At 39.3% G+C, this 18,555-nt stretch overlaps 1 protein-coding gene across 2 annotated transcripts in view; it reads left to right on the top strand.

The window, feature by feature from the left end:
- Positions 1 to 291: 291 nt before the first annotated feature.
- The window catches only part of VCL (vinculin), a 95,658-nt gene continuing 77,394 nt past the window's right edge, over positions 292 to 18,555 (top strand). Inside the window, exon 1 of one of the 2 annotated variants that reach the window (XM_061180314.1) lies at positions 292 to 604. In XM_061180314.1, the coding sequence (XP_061036297.1) occupies positions 437 to 604 (168 nt within the window). In that variant the 5' untranslated portion in view covers positions 292 to 436. The remainder of the gene's footprint in view (positions 605 to 18,555) is intronic. The other variant, XM_061180304.1, reaches the window with a different exon arrangement.

Genomic DNA, 18,555 nt, shown 5'->3' with positions numbered 1-18,555 from the left:
GGGGCGGAGCTCTGCAGAGCCAACACTGGAGGCGGCCCCGGGGGGCGGGGCCCCGACTCCAGCCGCACGCTCCGCTCCCACCATGCCCTTATAAGGAGCGCCCGGCGTTAGGGCTCGGGAATCCGGTCGCAAAACCCGCGGCTCAGCCCCAATCCCAGGCCCCTCCCTTGGGAATGGGGGCGCGGCGGGGCCTTGGCGGCGCGGTTGCGTGGGCGGAGCATCTCAAAGCGGGGCCAATAGGAGTGGAGGCCCGGGTCTGAGCGGCGCTGCCATTGGGCGCGGCGACGAGAGGGGGCGGGGCGCCCGCGAGGCTGGTTACGCCGAGGGAAGCCCGGACTCCGTAGTCGCTGCTCAGGGTCCGTCTCTCCGCGGATTCCCGGCCCCGCCGTTCTCAGTTCTCTGTAGCCCGCGGTTCGCCGCCCCGCTCGCCGCCGCGATGCCGGTGTTTCATACGCGCACGATTGAGAGCATTCTGGAGCCGGTGGCGCAGCAGATCTCGCACCTGGTGATCATGCACGAGGAAGGCGAGGTGGACGGCAAAGCCATCCCTGACCTCACCGCGCCTGTGGCCGCCGTGCAGGCGGCCGTCAGTAACCTCGTTCGGGTGAGCGCGCTGGGCCTGGGATGGGGAACGGGGGCGGGAGACGTCCCTGGGGTTCCTGCTCGCCTCGCGGCTCCCCTGCGCTGCCTGTGGCTTTGCCGGTGGGCTCGGGAGCCAGACCGCCTCGGGTTTGAATCCTGACGCCCCCGCGTTGTGACCTTGAGCAAGCCCCCGAGCCTCTCTGGGTTTCAGTTTCCTCATCTATAAAATGGGGGCAATCATAATAATGCCTGCCTTGCGGGTTTGTTGTGAAGATTCAGCGAGGTGGTATTTATAAAGTGGCTAGCGCAGCTTATGACCCATAGTAAGCGCTCAATAAATGATAGGCGTTAGGATATCTGATAGCCCCTTTCCCTCAGCAGGCTGTCGCCCCTCCCGTTGCCAGCCTTGCTTTCAGCTCCTTTTTAGGCCTCCCCAGTCTGGCCTCTGGGCTGGCGGGCTCCTCTGCTGATTCCCTGCCTTTCCTTCCAGGGATTCTTATTTAAGCCACGTTGTTCTCCTTTCTAATACTTCTGCCCCTCACCTTGAAACCCGCCTCACCCACCTCTGAGCCCTCCCCAGAGCTCCCCGCGTCCGGCCCTTCTGTCCACTTGTCTTAGTGGCCACTCGTCCCTGTCTCCTCCTTTCCCGGGCATTCTACTTCTGCTCACACCTCTGGCACTCACAAACACCGGGTGATCTCTTTATGCAGTAATGCATGACTACGAATCCCTTTTCCCCTTTCGCTTAACCCTGTTGCCTTTCATCCGCCTCCTCCCCCTCCAACTCCCGTGGAGATTTCCACCTGGCTTTACCTGCTGTCAAACGGCTTCCTCCCACTGGGGCCTTTCCAGACTCGGGGGCCCTCCTCGTCGGCCCCTCCTCCTGGCAGGAAGCAAGATGGAGCTGCTGGGAGAGGCCTGTGGAATCTGGGATCTGCGGCCCCTGCCGGAGAAAAGAACGGGGCGTCTCCTCCCCGAGCCACAACTTTCCTAGATGGCGAAGTGGCTCTGCAGACCCCTGTAGCCCACAGCTGTGACTAATAACTGAGGTGATTCCTGGAGGAGGCGGAGTCCACTTCTGAAAGGGGAAAAGAGGTGCTGTGACCAGTCTCCTAACGCTCCGCTGGCTAATAGCACACTTTTCTTTCCCACCCTGGGTGGGTGACTCAGGCTGCTGCTGCCTGTGAGGAACAAGTTTGGAAAAATTTTATACGGCTTCCCCACTGAGCTGTGTAACTAGTGTGTTCCAGGGTAGTTAGGAGGCTGGTAGGCAACTGTGGGTCTGGGTGGGGCTTGGGCTCCTTATCTGATTAGAGCACTGCAGCGCACTTCAGTTGCTGAAAGTCTTCCTCAGTCTTCAGGGGCCCAGTTCAGGAGACAGTTCAGGAGACGGGTAACTAGGAGGACGCTACTGACCAAATTCCCCATCTGCCTTCTGTGTAGATTTAGTTAGACTGTATTCAGGAAGAATACTGAATTCATTCAAAACGTCTAGTTCTACACTGTTCTTGTTCTTTTTATAACTAATTTTAATCTAAGACTCCGGAGTACATTCTTATGTAGTGTTGTCTAACATGGCTGCATTCCAGGCCTCCATTTCTCAACAAATAGAAAACAATGTAAAGAGACAAGGTAATAGTGTCCCTCCAAGGAGTACTTCAGGAAATGAAATCTTAAAACCACATGTTGCACTTGGAACACAGCTAGTGTATAGTCTAGTGGCTGATATCTGGTTAGGCTATTTAGAAAAAAGTTATTTATGAGCTTCAATGCATGAATTAATAAGAATTGAATGTCTGCTATATAGGGAGCATTTTAATAAATCAGTGGTTCTTAGGTTGAGATGTGTATCAGAATCACCAGTGGGGCTTTTTAGAAATAAAGATGTCCAGCTCCCACCCCAGACTTACTGAGGAGCTGTTTAGGGGGTCAGGTCAAGGCCTTTGTGTTTTTGAGAAGCTCCATAGGTGGCTTTGATATAGTCCCTTAGTTAGGAAACACTAATAGATACTGTGAGACAAATACCAAAAAAATGAGGCCATTGATAAACTGAAAACAAAATTACATGTAATTGCAAACTTCCCAATACATTACAAAAGAAGGGACTTGAGATTGGTGGTAGATAGGAGTTAGCAGAGAGAAAGTGGGGAGGGTTGTGTTGATAAGTAGTTAATCATGAATAAAGGTACTTGTGAATAAGTGACTTCCAGATTACAGCAAGTAGATTGTCTTGCTTAGCTCAGGAGGCAAGTTGGAGAGAAACTGGAGATGAAATTGGTGCATGCCATATGGGCACTTTAACAGAAGTCCATTAAGACGAACAAAGAGAATGGAAGGGATAGGATGAGGACAGTGTGTGAGGGAGACTGTATAGATTGTGTTCTGGGGAGGCCCGAGGACCTACCCATTGCTTGGAATCCTGGGTGTCAGTTGTGGCCCTGTGTATATGCTGCTGAATATTGTGATGAATCGTGTACATGTATCAAGTTCCCAACTAGATTGTGTCTGGAGAACAGGCCTCATATGATAGGTATGTGCTTCCCAGTTCCTACCCTCAACATTGGCACATGGGATGGCTTGATATCTTTGAAGGAAAGAAGGAACTATGGGAAGGAAGATAAATTAGGAGACTTTTAAAATTGGTTGGTCATGAGGAAAATGAGGGCCTGGACTTTGGGTGTGGCAGGGAAAATGGAGCAGGAATTAAAACCATATTAGAAATACAGTAGAAGAAGAATTAGTAGAGCTTGATAATAGAACTCTCAGGAAAAAAACACACGGTGCTACTATAAATTAATGAATCTGATTTTTGAACAAATATTCTGGAATTTATACAATTCAGGTTTCTTTCAGTTACCTTGGGAGGCTATATCCTTATTCCAGTGCTTCTCTTTGGGAATTTCTTACTGATTATTTACATACATATGTCAAATTAATTTGTTTTATTTTGGTCAAGAAAATTTTGCCTGCAGTGGGCATTTCTTAACCCTACTACTTTATGTACCATTCTTGAGTCTAAAGTGACTTTTGGATATTTCCAAAATTAAAATTTACCAGGTGATGATGAAATTCTGAATTGTTAAGCTATAGTCATCCACTTATCAGGTAGGTATTTATTGAGACACCCCCCTTCTAACATCAAAGCGATAAGTATGATATTGGGCAGAATAAGTATAATACTGGATTGAAGGTCCTAAGTGGCCCGGAGGAAGTGAAGTATCATGGAAGTTCAGAGGAAGGTAAGGTTACTCTTCTTGAGAGCATGGGGAAGGCTTCATGGAGGAGGTAACCTCTGAGCTGGCCTTAAAGAAGGTGGGATTGGAACTTTTAAAGACATGGTAAGAAAGGCATTACAAGTGGAAAGAATACCTAAACAAAGGCATAGAATTATTGAGAATCTGAGGACCAAGTTTTGACTTAGGAAATCATTAAGCAAGACTCATTTGGATTTGTAATTTTTCATGTGTATTTGTTAAACAAAAGTAGTCTGGTCACTTTATATATATATATATCATCACAATTGAGTCATCACTTTTACTCCACCCTTAGGGAGAGGGTAGGATGGGATTATTTACATGTCCTTTTTTCAACTGAATAAGACGATTTTTTAAAAAACAGCTTTGTTGATATATAATTCACATACCATACAATTCACTCATTTAAACACTCAATTCAGTGTTTTTTTTTTTTTTTAGTATATTTACAGAATTGTACAACATCACTACAGTCTAATTTTAGGACAGTTTTGTTCCCTCAAAAAGGAACTTCATACCCATTACAGTCACTGATTCTCTCCCATCCCCCAGCACCCCAGCCCTAGGCAACCACCAGTCTGCTTTCTGTCTTTGTGGATTTGCCCTTTCTGGACATTTCATATAAATAGAATCAGAAAATATGTGGCCTTTTGTGTAGGACTTTTCACTTAGCATAATGTTTTCAAGGTTCATCTGTGGTGTAGTATGTGTCAGAAATTCATTCCTTTTTGTTGATGAATAATATTCCATTGTATAAAATAAGGCCATTTTAAACACAGAGAATGATTCTAATGCAGTAACAAAACAAGGAGGGGGCCTAGGAGAAAGATGGATAGGAGAGGAAAAATAGAGGAGGGGTACAGGTTCCAAGGATGGGATTCAGTCAGCAGTGTGAAAAATTCAGAAGTCTTAGACTGTCTGTCTTGTAGCATGGTATATAAGTTTTTCTTTTTTCCCATTGAAGTGGCCCATAGAAATCTGACAGTCTTTGTGACCATATAGTCGTGCCAGTTTTATTAATGGGGGTTCATACACTTTGCTTTCTCCATTGCATCTGAGGGCATGTGTTGTAACTACTCCTGGGGCTCATGAAATATTTATTTCAGACGTTTTTGTGGCCTTTACTTTTATGAGCCTCAACCATATATCATACCCTGTTGGGACCAGCTCTGGGACAAATAGCAGCATTGTCTTTAAACTGATAGATGGGAAAGACTGTTCTGCTCTTAAAAAGAAATCAATTTTGTCGTTTATAAATTATCTATATTAACATCTGAAATTATTCCTACTTTAATTTCTTTTGGTTGATGTTGGACTTATTTCAATTAAAATAAATAACAGTGTTTGGGTAACAGGCCTGTGAGTGATTTTCTTCTTCATATTCTGTATTTTCCAATTTTTAAAATGAACATATAAATTCCTATATTAAGGAAAAAATTAATAAGGTAAATAATAAGAATGTATAATTCTTTATGGTTTATAAAATGCTTTCATATGTGTAATCTCATAGCAGTCCTTTAAGGTAGGTATTGCTATGGTCTGAATTTTACAGATGAAGATACTGTAGATCAGGGAAGTTAAGTAACCTGCCCACAGTGGCACAGCTAGTTAGTGGTGGAGCTTAGACTTGAACTCTGTTTCTCTTACTCTGGACCCTCTGCTCTTTTCACTCCACCATTCTGTGTCCACTTAGAACAAAGTTGTTAAATATCACTGGAAGTTTTCTAGCTTGAATCAGAAGCAAAGAGAATGTTGTTAGTCAAAGAGTTTCCATTTGTCCTGGTCTTGGCAAGATTATCTGTTTAAAGGCTGGCTTTGGCATGGCCTGTGTGAAGGGCCTATATTAAAAAAAATGATGTGAAGGTAGTGTTCTGTTTCACAGTGACATTCAATTTTGCAGCATTAAAAAAAAAAAGAATAGATACAGATAACACAAAAGTATTTATGTCTGCCAAACACGTAAAGGCTTTTCTAGTATTTATGGCTGCTTAGCTTGAAGTCTATGAGAACTAAATAGTATTTAAAGTAGGTTTGTAGGATTTCTGTATTTAAATAGTATTTATAGTAGGTTTGTGGATTCTTTGGGGAATCGTGAAGTTTCATTTGAAACACTTTGTTTCTAGATCAAAAGAGATATACAAGTAGGACTTAGCATTTACTCATGATCGAGAGAATGGAAGTTTTGGAGATTGTATGTTTCTACAACTATGTTTATAATTTTAATGGAGCCCCAATTTAAATATTTGTTTATATATATTGACACGGTGGAAAGTTGGGCTTTTCTAAAGCTGTTTTATAAATAGCACTGGTATAACAATGGACAAAATAAAAGTTATTTTATATTTTATGGACAAAATAAAAGTTAGAGTAAAAGTTTTGTGGTATCAACCACAGTATCATAAGTTGACTCCTTCTGCTATAGTCAGGAGTAAGGGCAGCATTAAGGCAACTGTTTTTATGGAGATGGGACTTATTTGGATTTTAATATTTCTGGTATATTGGTTAAAAAAGGAGTCTGGTTATTTTATATACTTAGTTACCGGACACATATATATATACATATATGTGTGTGTATGTGTATATGTATATATAAAATACGTTTTATATGTATCACAACTGAGAGGGTCATTATTTTAAAAGCTTTCTGACAACTTCCTGGTCTTTTACTGGCACACCTAGAAAGAGGGTAGGATGGGAATATCTTAATTATCCACAGTCTAAAGTCCAGCATAGCATGTATTTTTTTCTCTTGTGACAGTCATTATACTTGGTCAGTGTTTGTCTTCATTGGGTTGTAAGTTTCTCAGTGGCAGGGGCCATGTCTGTTGTGTTTGCCCCTTTCAATGTCAGGCTGGTCATAGGTGTGCAATATAACTTTTTTTTTAAACGAACTAACTATATATATATATGTGTGTGTGTATACATATATATATATGGCATTCATTTTTTAAAAAATAAACTTATTTATTTTTATTTATTTATTTTTGGCTGTGTTGGGTCTTCGTTGCTGCGGGCCGGCTTTCTCTAGTTGCGTGAGCAGGGGCTACTCTTCGTTGAGGTGCGCAGGCTTCTCATTGCGGTGGCTTCTGTTGTTGCAGAGCACGGGCTCTAGGTGCGCGGGCTTCAGTAGTTGTGGCATGTGGGCTCAGTAGTTGTGGCTTGCAGGCTCTAGAGTGCAGGCTCAGTACTTGTGGCGCACGGGCTTAGTTGCTCCACAGTATGTGGGATCTTCCCAGACCAGGGCTCAAACCCGTGTCCCCTGCATTGGCAGGCGGATTCTTAACCACTGTGCCACCAGGGAAGCCCATCATTCATTTTTTTATGCACAAAATATTGTAATAGGAATTTTTGTGCAGTGACAATTTTCCATCCCCAGCTTTCAGACATCCGGTATAGCTGAATTTGAACAGTCTCTTCAAATTTATAATGGGCCTTGTCTGAAACAAGTAGAATATATACTAAGAGGGAGGAATGAATGGCTAACTGCCCATTGTTTGAGATAACAAAAGTGTTCAGGCTATTTTGGGTTGTGGTTCTCTGTTTCAGAGTCATTTCAACTATGCAGGCCACTTACTAAATTCATAATGTGAGAATATGTTGCCTCCTATCTGAAAGTGGCATTGGGATTTTGCATTCTTTTTGTCTTTTTAAAACATAACAGTTTAGACCAGGTGTTGATATATTATTTGAAACTCTGCTGGTTACAGTGTAGTATCATACGGAGTCATGAATTCCTCATTAAGAGATCTTTATTTTCTTGAACCATATGGCAGGAGACAAAAGATATCAGAAAGTTGATCTGCTGCTTTTTTGTTTTTTGGCTGATCCAGGCCCAACCTTTTCACTGAACCTTATGTCATGGTCATGACAGTGGGGTATACTTTTTACATAATAAACCAGCATTAGAGCAGTATCAAAAGAAGTAGCAGTCCTTAAAGAGTGAATATCAGAGATTAGCTGGTATCCCAGCAAGGTTTCTCTCTAGGATAATGCTCTGTGCTCAGGACTGTTGCTGAAAAAGGGCCGTTCTATTAGTTTATGTTGCTTTCAGGCCAGTCTGCTCTTAAACCTTCCCATATAGACAGGACTAAAAGAAGAAAACAAATTTCAGCCTTGGCTTTTTTAAGCTCCAATAGCCTTCAATGCTATGTAGTATAAATACTTCAGAGTGAAATTTAAGGAGTAAAGTTCAAATCTGTAATAAGACTCTGAAACACCCAGAGACAAAAGTTGGTATATGGGAGGAAGGACCTCCCATTGCAGGCTTTCATCTGTCTTTCTGTTCCTTGTACATTGGACCTGTAGAATTCTTACAATATGCATTTGGGTAGATTGGGCCAGATAGACAGTTTAGTTTGGATAACGTAAGTTTTGAGTTATCTAGGCGCCTGCTTCTCTGTTTTTTTCTGTCATTTTCGTATTTGTTCAGTTTCCGTTGGGAATGATTATGAGAGGAAGGCTATCTTACCTGTTTCTTCTTAACAATCTGCAAAAAGGTTTGTTAGGGAAGGAAGTTGAAATAAATATATAAGTAGGGGATTTTTGTTCATTTGTGTTTTTATCATCATTAACGTTTTATCTTTAACACTAAAAATAATACTAGTGAACAGTATACTATTAATAATCATTTTTGTCATGCTGAGCTTCCTATAGTCTTTCAAAAAGAACAAAATTTCTCTTGTTACAAAAGTATTACATTTTTATTGTTGAAATTTATAAAAATCTATCTTCAGTCACAGTCGTCTCACAGTGTTTCTCAGCCTTTTACAGTCTATTTGAACTTGATTTGTCTTTTTGTCTTTTCTCTCTACTCCAAACCAATTTGTTTCCCTAGATATAAATACAAACTTCACTATATATAGATGCACCAGCTCTTATCCCTTTTCACCATTAACACCCTTCCCCCTGCAAACTGTTTAATTCACTTTCCTGCTCAAGAATTTGCAAAGAAAAGTGAGGAAACCCAGTCAGTTACAACAACCCATGACTTTCTCTGTCATGTGCTGTTTAGGGAGCCATGCTGTACTTGGCTAACTGCTCTTTCAGTAAGTGTGGAATGAAATGAGTTCAAAATAATGGGCTAGATCCTGAAAGAACTTCTAATTTCAACATCCTTATTAAAGATATGGGGTCTTTACATTGATTAAATCTATTTAAGTATGTGCATTATGTGCAGACAAAGGGATAGAGTATGATAGAGTAATGGATAAAAGGGGACTTGTATAATTAGACATAGGCAGTTGGGGATTCCTCGCCTTCCTTCCAGTCTCTTGGTAAGGCTTTGTAGGTCTTGTGTCCTTGTATGCTGGGTCATCAGTCTTTGGATGATTGAGTTTATTGTGTGTTTGTTTGTTTGTTTTCCCCTCCTTCCTTACTCCCCTAGGGTGTCTCCCTTTAAGACTGTTGGTTTCTGGAGGACAAGGACTGGGTTATATTCTTCTTGATATCCCTGGTGCCGTGCTTATCCCAGTTTCTTGATCGTGGTATTCCTTTGATAAGTGTGTTGTGCCTTGATACTCTGTATACCTGCTAGTCATTCTAGGCTCATTCATGACGAAGCTAGCTCACTATCTCTTGCCTCCATTGGATGGCTTGATGACTCTTCTTCTGCGCTCAAATGTTGCTATATGCAGATGCCTGCATAATCTGCCGTGTTTGCCCCTGATTTTCAGCACCCATCAGAGTGCTTGGCACATAGTAGAGTCTTGAGGAATAATTGTTGAACAAACAAGTGGGAAGACCGTTTGCTGCTTCCGTACCCCAAACTGTTTTATGCTTCTTTAGACAAATGTATATCATGCTGTGGGTGAATCTTGGTGAAATTTAACTGCGATTAGGAAGCAGCAGCAAATCATTGCTTAGCACAGGGTATTGCATGCAGTAGGATCATCCAATTCATGTTTCCTGAATGAATTAATTCCAGGCATAGAGTCCTGGAGTGCAGATGGCGATAATCCTGCCCAACATAGGATTATGCAGGATATGTAAGTTTAAAGAAATATAGAACATGGGTTTGGGATTCTCTATTAGTTTTGATGCTTTGCAAATGAACAGAATAGCCGACTTTGGCAAAGTGCATCTGGTATGAGTTGGCAAATACCAAAGTCAGACTTTAGATATAGATATAAGATAAATCACCTATAGTGTAATGGTTAAGTGTAAAGGCTGTAGAGCTGAACTCCTGAGGTTTAAATCCTACCACTGACTGACACCTGCAAAGTATGTAACATTGGAGAAAGTATTTAATTTCTGTTTCTCATAGTCCTCTTCTGTAAAACAAAGCTAATCATAGTATCTGACTTGGAGTGTATTATTGTGAAGATTAATGAGTTTGTAAAAATGTTTAGAACTATGCCTGACACATAGTTAAAGATTTCAGTGAGTGTTAGATATATTAATATATTTTTCCATGATTTTTAAGTCATTTTAAATGTTAGTCTAATGAAAAGGCAGTGTTGATTTTTTTCTTTTTTAATGTCTAAGTATAACTTCTAACTTTTACTCAACAAGGCAAAGTGCCAGTGAAAGCTTTCAGTAGAATTCCATATGTTGTGGAATATACAGTTTTATCAACTGTGGGGAAAATATCATTCACAGTTTAGGTGCCTGAGCCTTTGATTGCCAGTTTCCCATGAAAAATTCAGACATCTGAATTTATGATTGATATCTCCTTTGTTTGGAGCAATAGTGAGGGTAAAATTGTATCTCTCCCCTCTTCCACCCCAGTTTAAAAGCAAAAATTGGGACTTAGGATTTGGGATTTATCCCAAACATTCATTGTCCTATTTTCTAAAAAAGAAAAAACTGAAGGGGTAGTCACTAAAGTAAATGGAATCGGCCCTTCCAGGTAGAGTTAAAAAGTACAATGCATTTGTGAAATAGAATTCATCTTGTTCTGGAACAGCCAAATTAATTTAACAAATATTTAATGACTACATATTATGCTGGATACTGGAAGAGGTTAGTATCTCTAGCCTGAAAGGAGGGATAGAATCTCTTTCAGATGTCCTATTGATATAGGAGTAATAGAGTTGAATGTAAAGGTCAGGAGACCTTAACTACTAGTTTGGAAGGTATACCTGTCTGAATAAGTGAAAAATTTACCTGGTTCAAAATTTAAAAGGTACAGCAAGGTATATAGTGAATAGTCTCCCTCCCACCCTTGAACTCCAGCCACCTGGTTTCCCTCCTCATAGGAAACTAATGGACAAAGGAAACCAAATGTCTTGGGTGTGTTTCTAGAGATAGTTATGCATATTTAGGCAATATGTATTCCTCTTTTATACAAAAGATGACCTGTTATACTGTCGTGTTCCTTGATTTTTTTTCCCTTAACCTATTTGGGAGAACATTTCTTATCAGTTTGTATAGAGCTTTCTCTTCTTTTTTATTTTATTTTATATTTATTTATTTTTAATTTTTGGCTGTGCTGCATGGCATGTGGGATCTTAGTTCCCTGACCAGGGATCAAACCTGCACCCCCTGCAGTGGAAGTGCAGAGTTCTAACCACTGGACCACCAGGGAAGTCCCGTCTTCTTTTTTTTTAAATTGAAGTATAGTTGACGTACAATATTATATGTTATAGGTGTACAATAGAGTGATTCACAATTTTTAAAGGTTATAGTCCATTTATAGTTATTATAAAATATTGGCTATATTCCCTGTGCTGTATTACAATATATCCTTGTAGCTTATTATATACAAGCTTTCTCTTCTTTTGATAGTTACATAATATAATCCATTGGTGGTTGTAACAATTTATTTAACTAGACCCTTGTGGAAGGACCTTATGTTACTTATGATCTTTTACTAATTCAGACAGTGTGGTAATGAATGACATAGATATGTCATTTTATGCACGTGCAAGTACATTTATAGGATAATTTCTAGAAGGGGAACATTCTAAGCACTGGATGTCAGGCAATGGAGGGATTTTAAGCTGAGGTATAACGTGGATAGCTTTGGGTTTTGGTAAGATATCCCTGGTAGTGGCGAGGAGATAGATTGGCAAGTCAGACACAGGAGCTGGAGAGCCATCCATCTAAGATGGTAAAGGTTGCCTCAAGCAGTGGGAAGAATGCAGATAAAGAGGGCCAAATTCTAGAGACAGCCTCTTTATTACTTAATTTACATTTGGATTCATAGTATTCTCAATGTCAAAAATACATCAGTAAAACAAATTATTTTATTTATCCTCAATTATTTTATTTATACTATGTGGTTATTACTCTCATTTTACAGGTGGGGTAACTAAGGCTTATAGAGCCTTGAGCTAGTTAGTGGCAGGACCAGAGCTTAAGTATTTTAATTATACAAATGAGATCACTTTGAAATTCAGGACAGAAAACCTAGAGTCCTTATCAAATTTAAAAGAAGTCAACAGCGATTTTATTGACACAACAAGTTATACCCATACCTTTTTGTTCTCATGTGGATGCAAGAAAAATCTTGGAAAAAGACAAAGAAAAGATCAAATTGAAATTGGGAGCTCAAAGGAAGGTCTGTAAGGGAAGGGCTATACTTACCCTTGAACTCAGGTATGCCAGTGGTTTTTAATCATTCCAATGTATATTCCGAGCTGGCATGGAAAGATATCTATGCTAAGATGTTATGCAAAAAACAGGAGGCGGATATGTTTAGAATGATCCCATTTTGTATTATTTTATATGTGAAAGAGCATATACTAAAATGTGGTGGGATTGAGTGGTGGGGTTTCAGGTTAAAATTTTTTGTTTTTCTTACCATAATTCATGTTTGTCTCCTAACAATAAACATGTACCACTTTTGAGGTAAAAAAATAAGTCCAGTGTTTTCCCACGTCTTTTTATTGTTATTATTTGCACTATTCTCACTGCCTGGAATTATTCTTCCTCTCATGTTAAAATGGGCCCAGTGTTGATGCCACTTTCTCTATGAAGCTCTGTCCAGGCTGCTTAATTGAAATTAATGTCTCCTTTTGCTGTGTTTCGGTGAGGTTTGACTATGTTTCCTATCAAATTCTACCATGAGTTAGAGCTACTATGTGCATGTCTGTTTGCACCCCTTCTTCCTCCAGCCCCACTCAGCTTCCAAATTTGAGTTCTAGAAAGCATGTAGTGCTTCCATCGAGTTGGATTACTCACACTTGATAGACACTTGAATGTTGAATTGGTTGTATTTGCAGCAGTGCAGTTTTTTCCTCTGTCAGAGCAAGGAAAGATAGATATAAATTCTGAGTCACAGTCAGCAGGGTGATTTTAAAATTCTCAAGGCAATGATATATCTAGGTACACTGGATGAATACTCTTTCCTAATTTGTGAAGGCTGCTGAAAATTCTCTGGAGTAAAAGGAGCCATAAATAAATAAACATAATCTCTAAAACTGCCATATCTATTGCATCTCTAAAACCAAAACATGAAGGCTACATTTTACCTGATACATACCCGAGAACTCTTATCTTGGAACTGGAAATTCCAACTTGGGCTGTTTGTTTGAAAGCTTCCACAAAAAGGCAAATTCCTTAATCTGCTGCAGTCATATACTCTACTGAAGGCACTGAGGAATGGCAATGCAAAAATCACCTTTTCCCCCCTTCTTGTCTGGAAATTGACCTCTTTTATTACGTTCGTGAAATAAACCTTTTCCTCATCTTTTTTCAAGTAGTATTTTGTTGATTCTTCCATATCTTTTTTTTTTCTCCTTTCTCAAAGCTACCAGCCTAGATTAGGCTTAATATTTTCAGTTCTTGATAGTTATCTACTAATCTCTCACTCCCATCCATTATTGCTACATAAAGCTTCTAATACAACTCTGATCTCAACACTTTCTTCCCAGAAATTGGCACCTCCTCCCATTGTTTTCTAAATTAAATTCCTTTTTCTAGCTCTTTTTAAAAATTGGATATATTTGCTATAACATTGTTAAAATTTAAGGTATACAATGTTTCTTTGATACATTTATTTATTGCAATATGATTGCTGTTGTGATATTTATCACATTATATTATTATAGTACAATATTGTCTATCTTATTCTAGCTCTTGAGGGCTATTACACGCTATCCCTTTCTGTTCTTATTTCTCTGTGGAGTGGAGAAACCAGCCTACAGCCTGTGGGCCAAATTTTATACTGCCCAGGAGCTAAGAATAGTGTTTACATTTTCAAGTATTTGAAAAAAATCAAGAGAAGAATAATGTTTTGCTGCACATGAACTTATATAAAATTAAAATTTTAATATCCATAAATAAAGCTGTATTGGAACACAGCCATTCCCATTCATTTACATATTTTCTGTGACTGCTTTCACACTACAGTAGTGTTGAGAAGTTGTGGCAGAGACCATATGACCCACAAAGCCTAAAATATTTACTCTCTGGCCCTTTATGGAAAAAATTGCTAACCCTCAACCTAGAGTCATAGAGTTATAAAGTTGGAAATAAGATCTCAGAGATCTTCTGATCCAACTCTCTCGTTTTAAAAATGAGAAAATGTATTCTCAGATGTAATCAACAATATGTCTAAGGCAGGTACCTTTGGCAGTGGAAAAGCCAAAATCAGAGTTCATTGCTGGTCCTACTCCACCGTATTGCCCCTCCTATGAAGCCTGTACTAGCCCAGTAGGACTGCTGGCTGTTTCATGAACAAACTCCAGGTTGTCTCACCTCTGCTTCTATGTACATGCTGCATTTCCTTCCATCTAAGATGCCTTCTTCCCTCCAGAAATTTTATCTGTGCCTTAAGGCTCAGCTCAAATACTGAAAACTGCCCTTATCTCAGCAACTGGTTGAGCTGTCTGTCCACATGCCCCCAGTAGTGCTAAGTTCTGTCTCCCCATTAGCACTCACCAGAGTCATTTATGTAGTTCTGATGCTATTCCAGGCCATAAACTTCCCAACTGTGCATCTTTATGTCACCTGAGGAAGTATCACATGCACATTGCCTTACACACAGAATTCTTAGGACATAATTTAAAGAATGAACCAATCTAAAAATGTAAGGATACCAGAGACACCTTCAAGATCTCTGGTGTACTTCTCTTCTATTAAAAAAGAAAGAAAGACTATAACACCACTGAGTAATATTTTTTGATGGGATCAGCTATATAGAAGAATTCGTAGGGAGTTTACTTACACCATGTCCACCTAGCAATTGATGAAGTATATACACCCTGGAGAGAGAACTTGGATTTGTCCTAAGGAGGATTACCTAATTGTGTGATGATTATTTAAGCCTTTAGTATATTTGTTGATTACTAGGCTTATAGAAACTTACCTGCTAAGGTAGGAATTCACACAAATTCAACAATGAAAACCTTCCACATTCTCTTTCAATCTCCAGGGATTCTCTGCTGTTATACCTTCCATATAAACTCTCAGTTTGGGATGGTTTCCATCTATGAACTAAATATAGACTTGTATTGTTCTGTGATGAACCATTAGGAGTGAACTTGATATTTAGTAAGGACTGAAGATAAAAGAAATGTAATTTAGTGTTTAGGTGCATTGCCAGCATTGTCTTTACTTTCCTTAAAACAATAACAACAACAAAACAAAGCCACCCCCCCAAATAAAAAAACAGATGAATGGATTCTTATTATGCTGTAATTCTCTCAGTTCTAATTCTATTTCTTCCTTTTGCCCAACTGGGAATAAGTTATCTAAGATGGTAGAGCCAGAACTTACTAAAGGTTTAGTTGTCTGTGGCAACTGTTGAACATCTAGGCTGCATCATTGATAGTTTGTATTAGGAAGCAAGTGAAACAAAAGGAAATCAACTTTAATATTCCTGTAAAAGTCTTTCTGTTGGTTAGACAGAGGCTATGTCTAATTTGTTAATGTTATACGAAGAATGGTGATGAAATGCAATCTGCAAAACGCACAAACATGACTAGTTGCTGGGGATGGTTGATAGCTTTTTTCTGTCTGTACATCTTAGCCAGTTTGGTCTGGATGTGCTGTAGCTGTTCTCTTATTTCACTTTTCAGCATGTTTAGAATTAAGTCTGTGTTCAGCCCATATGTAGTCACACTAAATTATATTTGTAGTTGTTGAGAAGAAAAAGTAAAAACATTAAGAAGAAAAGCCTAAAGGTAAAACTTTGGGGATTTTCTAGGTACCATAAAACAGGAGTTTTCCCTATGAGCATTATAATTGGCAGCCTTAACCATTTGACACATTGATGTTACAAAACACTGAATTTCCAGTTCTGGCTGCTTGTAAGAAGTGTGTTTGTAGCTTGAGCTAAGAAATAGAGTAATTTTACTTATGGCCCTAATTTAATGGGTCAGAGTGTCTCTTACAGCCTAGAGCCAAATTCAGTTACTGTACTGTAAAAGTGACTCTGAATAATCTCCAATTACCAAGCAGGATGGTTCCCAACAGTAGTAACAATACTTACTTTTGCCATTGGGTTACTATTTCAAGTTTTGACCACACCTATTAAAAAAAACAAAAAGGTTGCATTGTTAGTCCTGGTTCAATTTTGAAAGCTAGTTGCAGCCAGGTTCACTCAGTTGATCATCTCTAAGCAAATAACAGTTAAGGAGCTTAAGCAGCTGAACCCCTAGTGACCCTGACCCATGTTGTTGTGGAAACCTTCCAGCTTCTGGGGAGGAAAATCAAACAATTGGACATCAGTAGTTTAAACTGCATCTTGATGGTTTATATTTGCCCGTTGTGAGCTTGAAGTTTTTATATTTGCCTGGTTGTGAGCTTGAAGTTTTCTTATCCTTCTTGCCATCTGAAAGTGCCAAAGAATTGTAAAATCATGCAGTATTACAGCAGAAAACTTTAGGCATCATTAAATTTGTTTTCCTCATTTTTGAAAAACAGTATAGTGGCTTAGGATTAGAGCATGGATATGCTGAAGTCAACACCACTATCTGAGTGATTTTAGGCAAATCAATTAACCTCTCTGTGCCTCTGTTCTTCATCTGTAAAATGAGATAGCAGTGGTACCTCCCTCATAGAGTTGTTAGAGGGATTTAATGAGGTAATAAGGGGGCTCCTGACTTATAGCATGTGCTCAATTAAAAAAAATTTTTTTTCCTTTTAAAGGATAAAATGGAAGTCACAAATGAGTACCGCAATGGCAGAGGGAAAGAAAACAATGTTTATTTAGCACTGTTATCTTTCAGGCCGTGGAAGATGCGTATGTATTAGGTGATTTACATGTGTATTACTATATCCTTTAGCCATGAGAGACATTTTACTTTTTCCATTTTACTGATAAGGAGACTGAGGCTTAAAGAGATTGTTGCTTGCCCCAGGACACAGAACTAGTAATAACAGAGCAAGGTAAGATTCATTCCAAAGCCCCAATTCTTTTCCCACCACTCTATGTTACCTTCCAGGATGGGCCCTCCGTCTCAGTTTTCCAAACATAAAAATGGGCGATGTTTCAAAATTCATTTACAAATGGATTTGGAGTTATTTTTCCATAGGGACAATGTTACAAACGATATGTTATATACCCAGGCTTATCTGCAAAAGCTGCAATGTAATTGAAATCCTTCACATTTGTGAGCTAAATCTGTTAAGAAAAAAATGCATTTGCTAAAAAAAGTGCATCTAGCTATTAAAGTAGGAAAACAAGAAAAATAAGAGTGTATTTTAAGTTCTGTGGAATGTTTGAGAAAAGCAGATTTGGTTAGAGGGCAGTGAGGAAGATACAGACTGTTTTGATGCTGATGGGGCCTCTGGGATACTTAAGGGACTAAACATTTATATAACACAGAGACATCCTGCATTTGATAACACCTTAATAGTGTACAAACACATTCGTATGCATTATTTCCTTATAATCATGTATGAGACAGGACAGATGGTAGAGTTGACCTAATTTCTCTTAGCAATATTTAGCTTTCTTTTTTTTTTTTAACGTTTTTAATCCATGATTTTTGTTTAATGGCCTGTGGGAGCCCAGCTAGTCATCTTAATAGAGCCATAGAGGATTAGTTTATAGGTATGTTGAAGAAATAATGATAATAAGAGAATGGAAGATCTTTCTGAGTTAATTGTGGGAGAAAGTGGGTGATGGGGAGAAGTTTCCTGTGCTGATGATTTGCTTGCTTGTTAAATTGGTGGCCACCCAGAGCACAGGTGTCTGTGGTTGTGTCTACAGAAGAATCCTGAGTTGAGGGAGAGAATAAAGTATTTGCAAATTGGAAGCCTGCCCACAGTATCTTCATAAATAGGGATCTGGTGAGCAGGGCTTCTCTGCTAACATTTATCTAGCCTTAATTGATACACTCAATCTCATGTTGTGTTAGAATAAGCAGCTGCTGCCAAGGCAGCTTAACACTAGTTGTAAGGAAAGTATGTTGCATCAAATGAGCTTGCTTGACATTAGAACTTGCCACCCATGTAGTTCACCTGCTCTTTAACCCATTTGATTGTGTTCTTATTGATGCACATTTAAGTTTTTGGCAGTTGGTCAAAATTTGAACCTTTTAGGCACTGGTGGTGTCTCACTTTATAGATTGTTGTGTACCAAGAATATTGTTAGTACATTTTAGAAATTTAACATATATTTTTCTGATTATGAAGGCATTGTATACTCATTTTTTAAAAAATTTGGAAAGTTGGATAAGGATTAAGAAGAAAATAAAAATCATCTGAAGGTCTACTCTCCATGTTGTAATTCCTTCCAGTCTTTTTTTTTTTGATGTGGCTATATATTGGGGAGAGAGTGGGATGTTTCATTATTAGTGAAATAGCTGAGGCATAAGTAAAGTTTTAC

This window comes from Eubalaena glacialis, chromosome 1, assembly GCF_028564815.1.
Source record: "Eubalaena glacialis isolate mEubGla1 chromosome 1, mEubGla1.1.hap2.+ XY, whole genome shotgun sequence".
Taxonomy (NCBI): domain Eukaryota; kingdom Metazoa; phylum Chordata; class Mammalia; order Artiodactyla; family Balaenidae; genus Eubalaena; species Eubalaena glacialis.
This window is presented reverse-complemented; position numbering and strand designations above follow the sequence as displayed.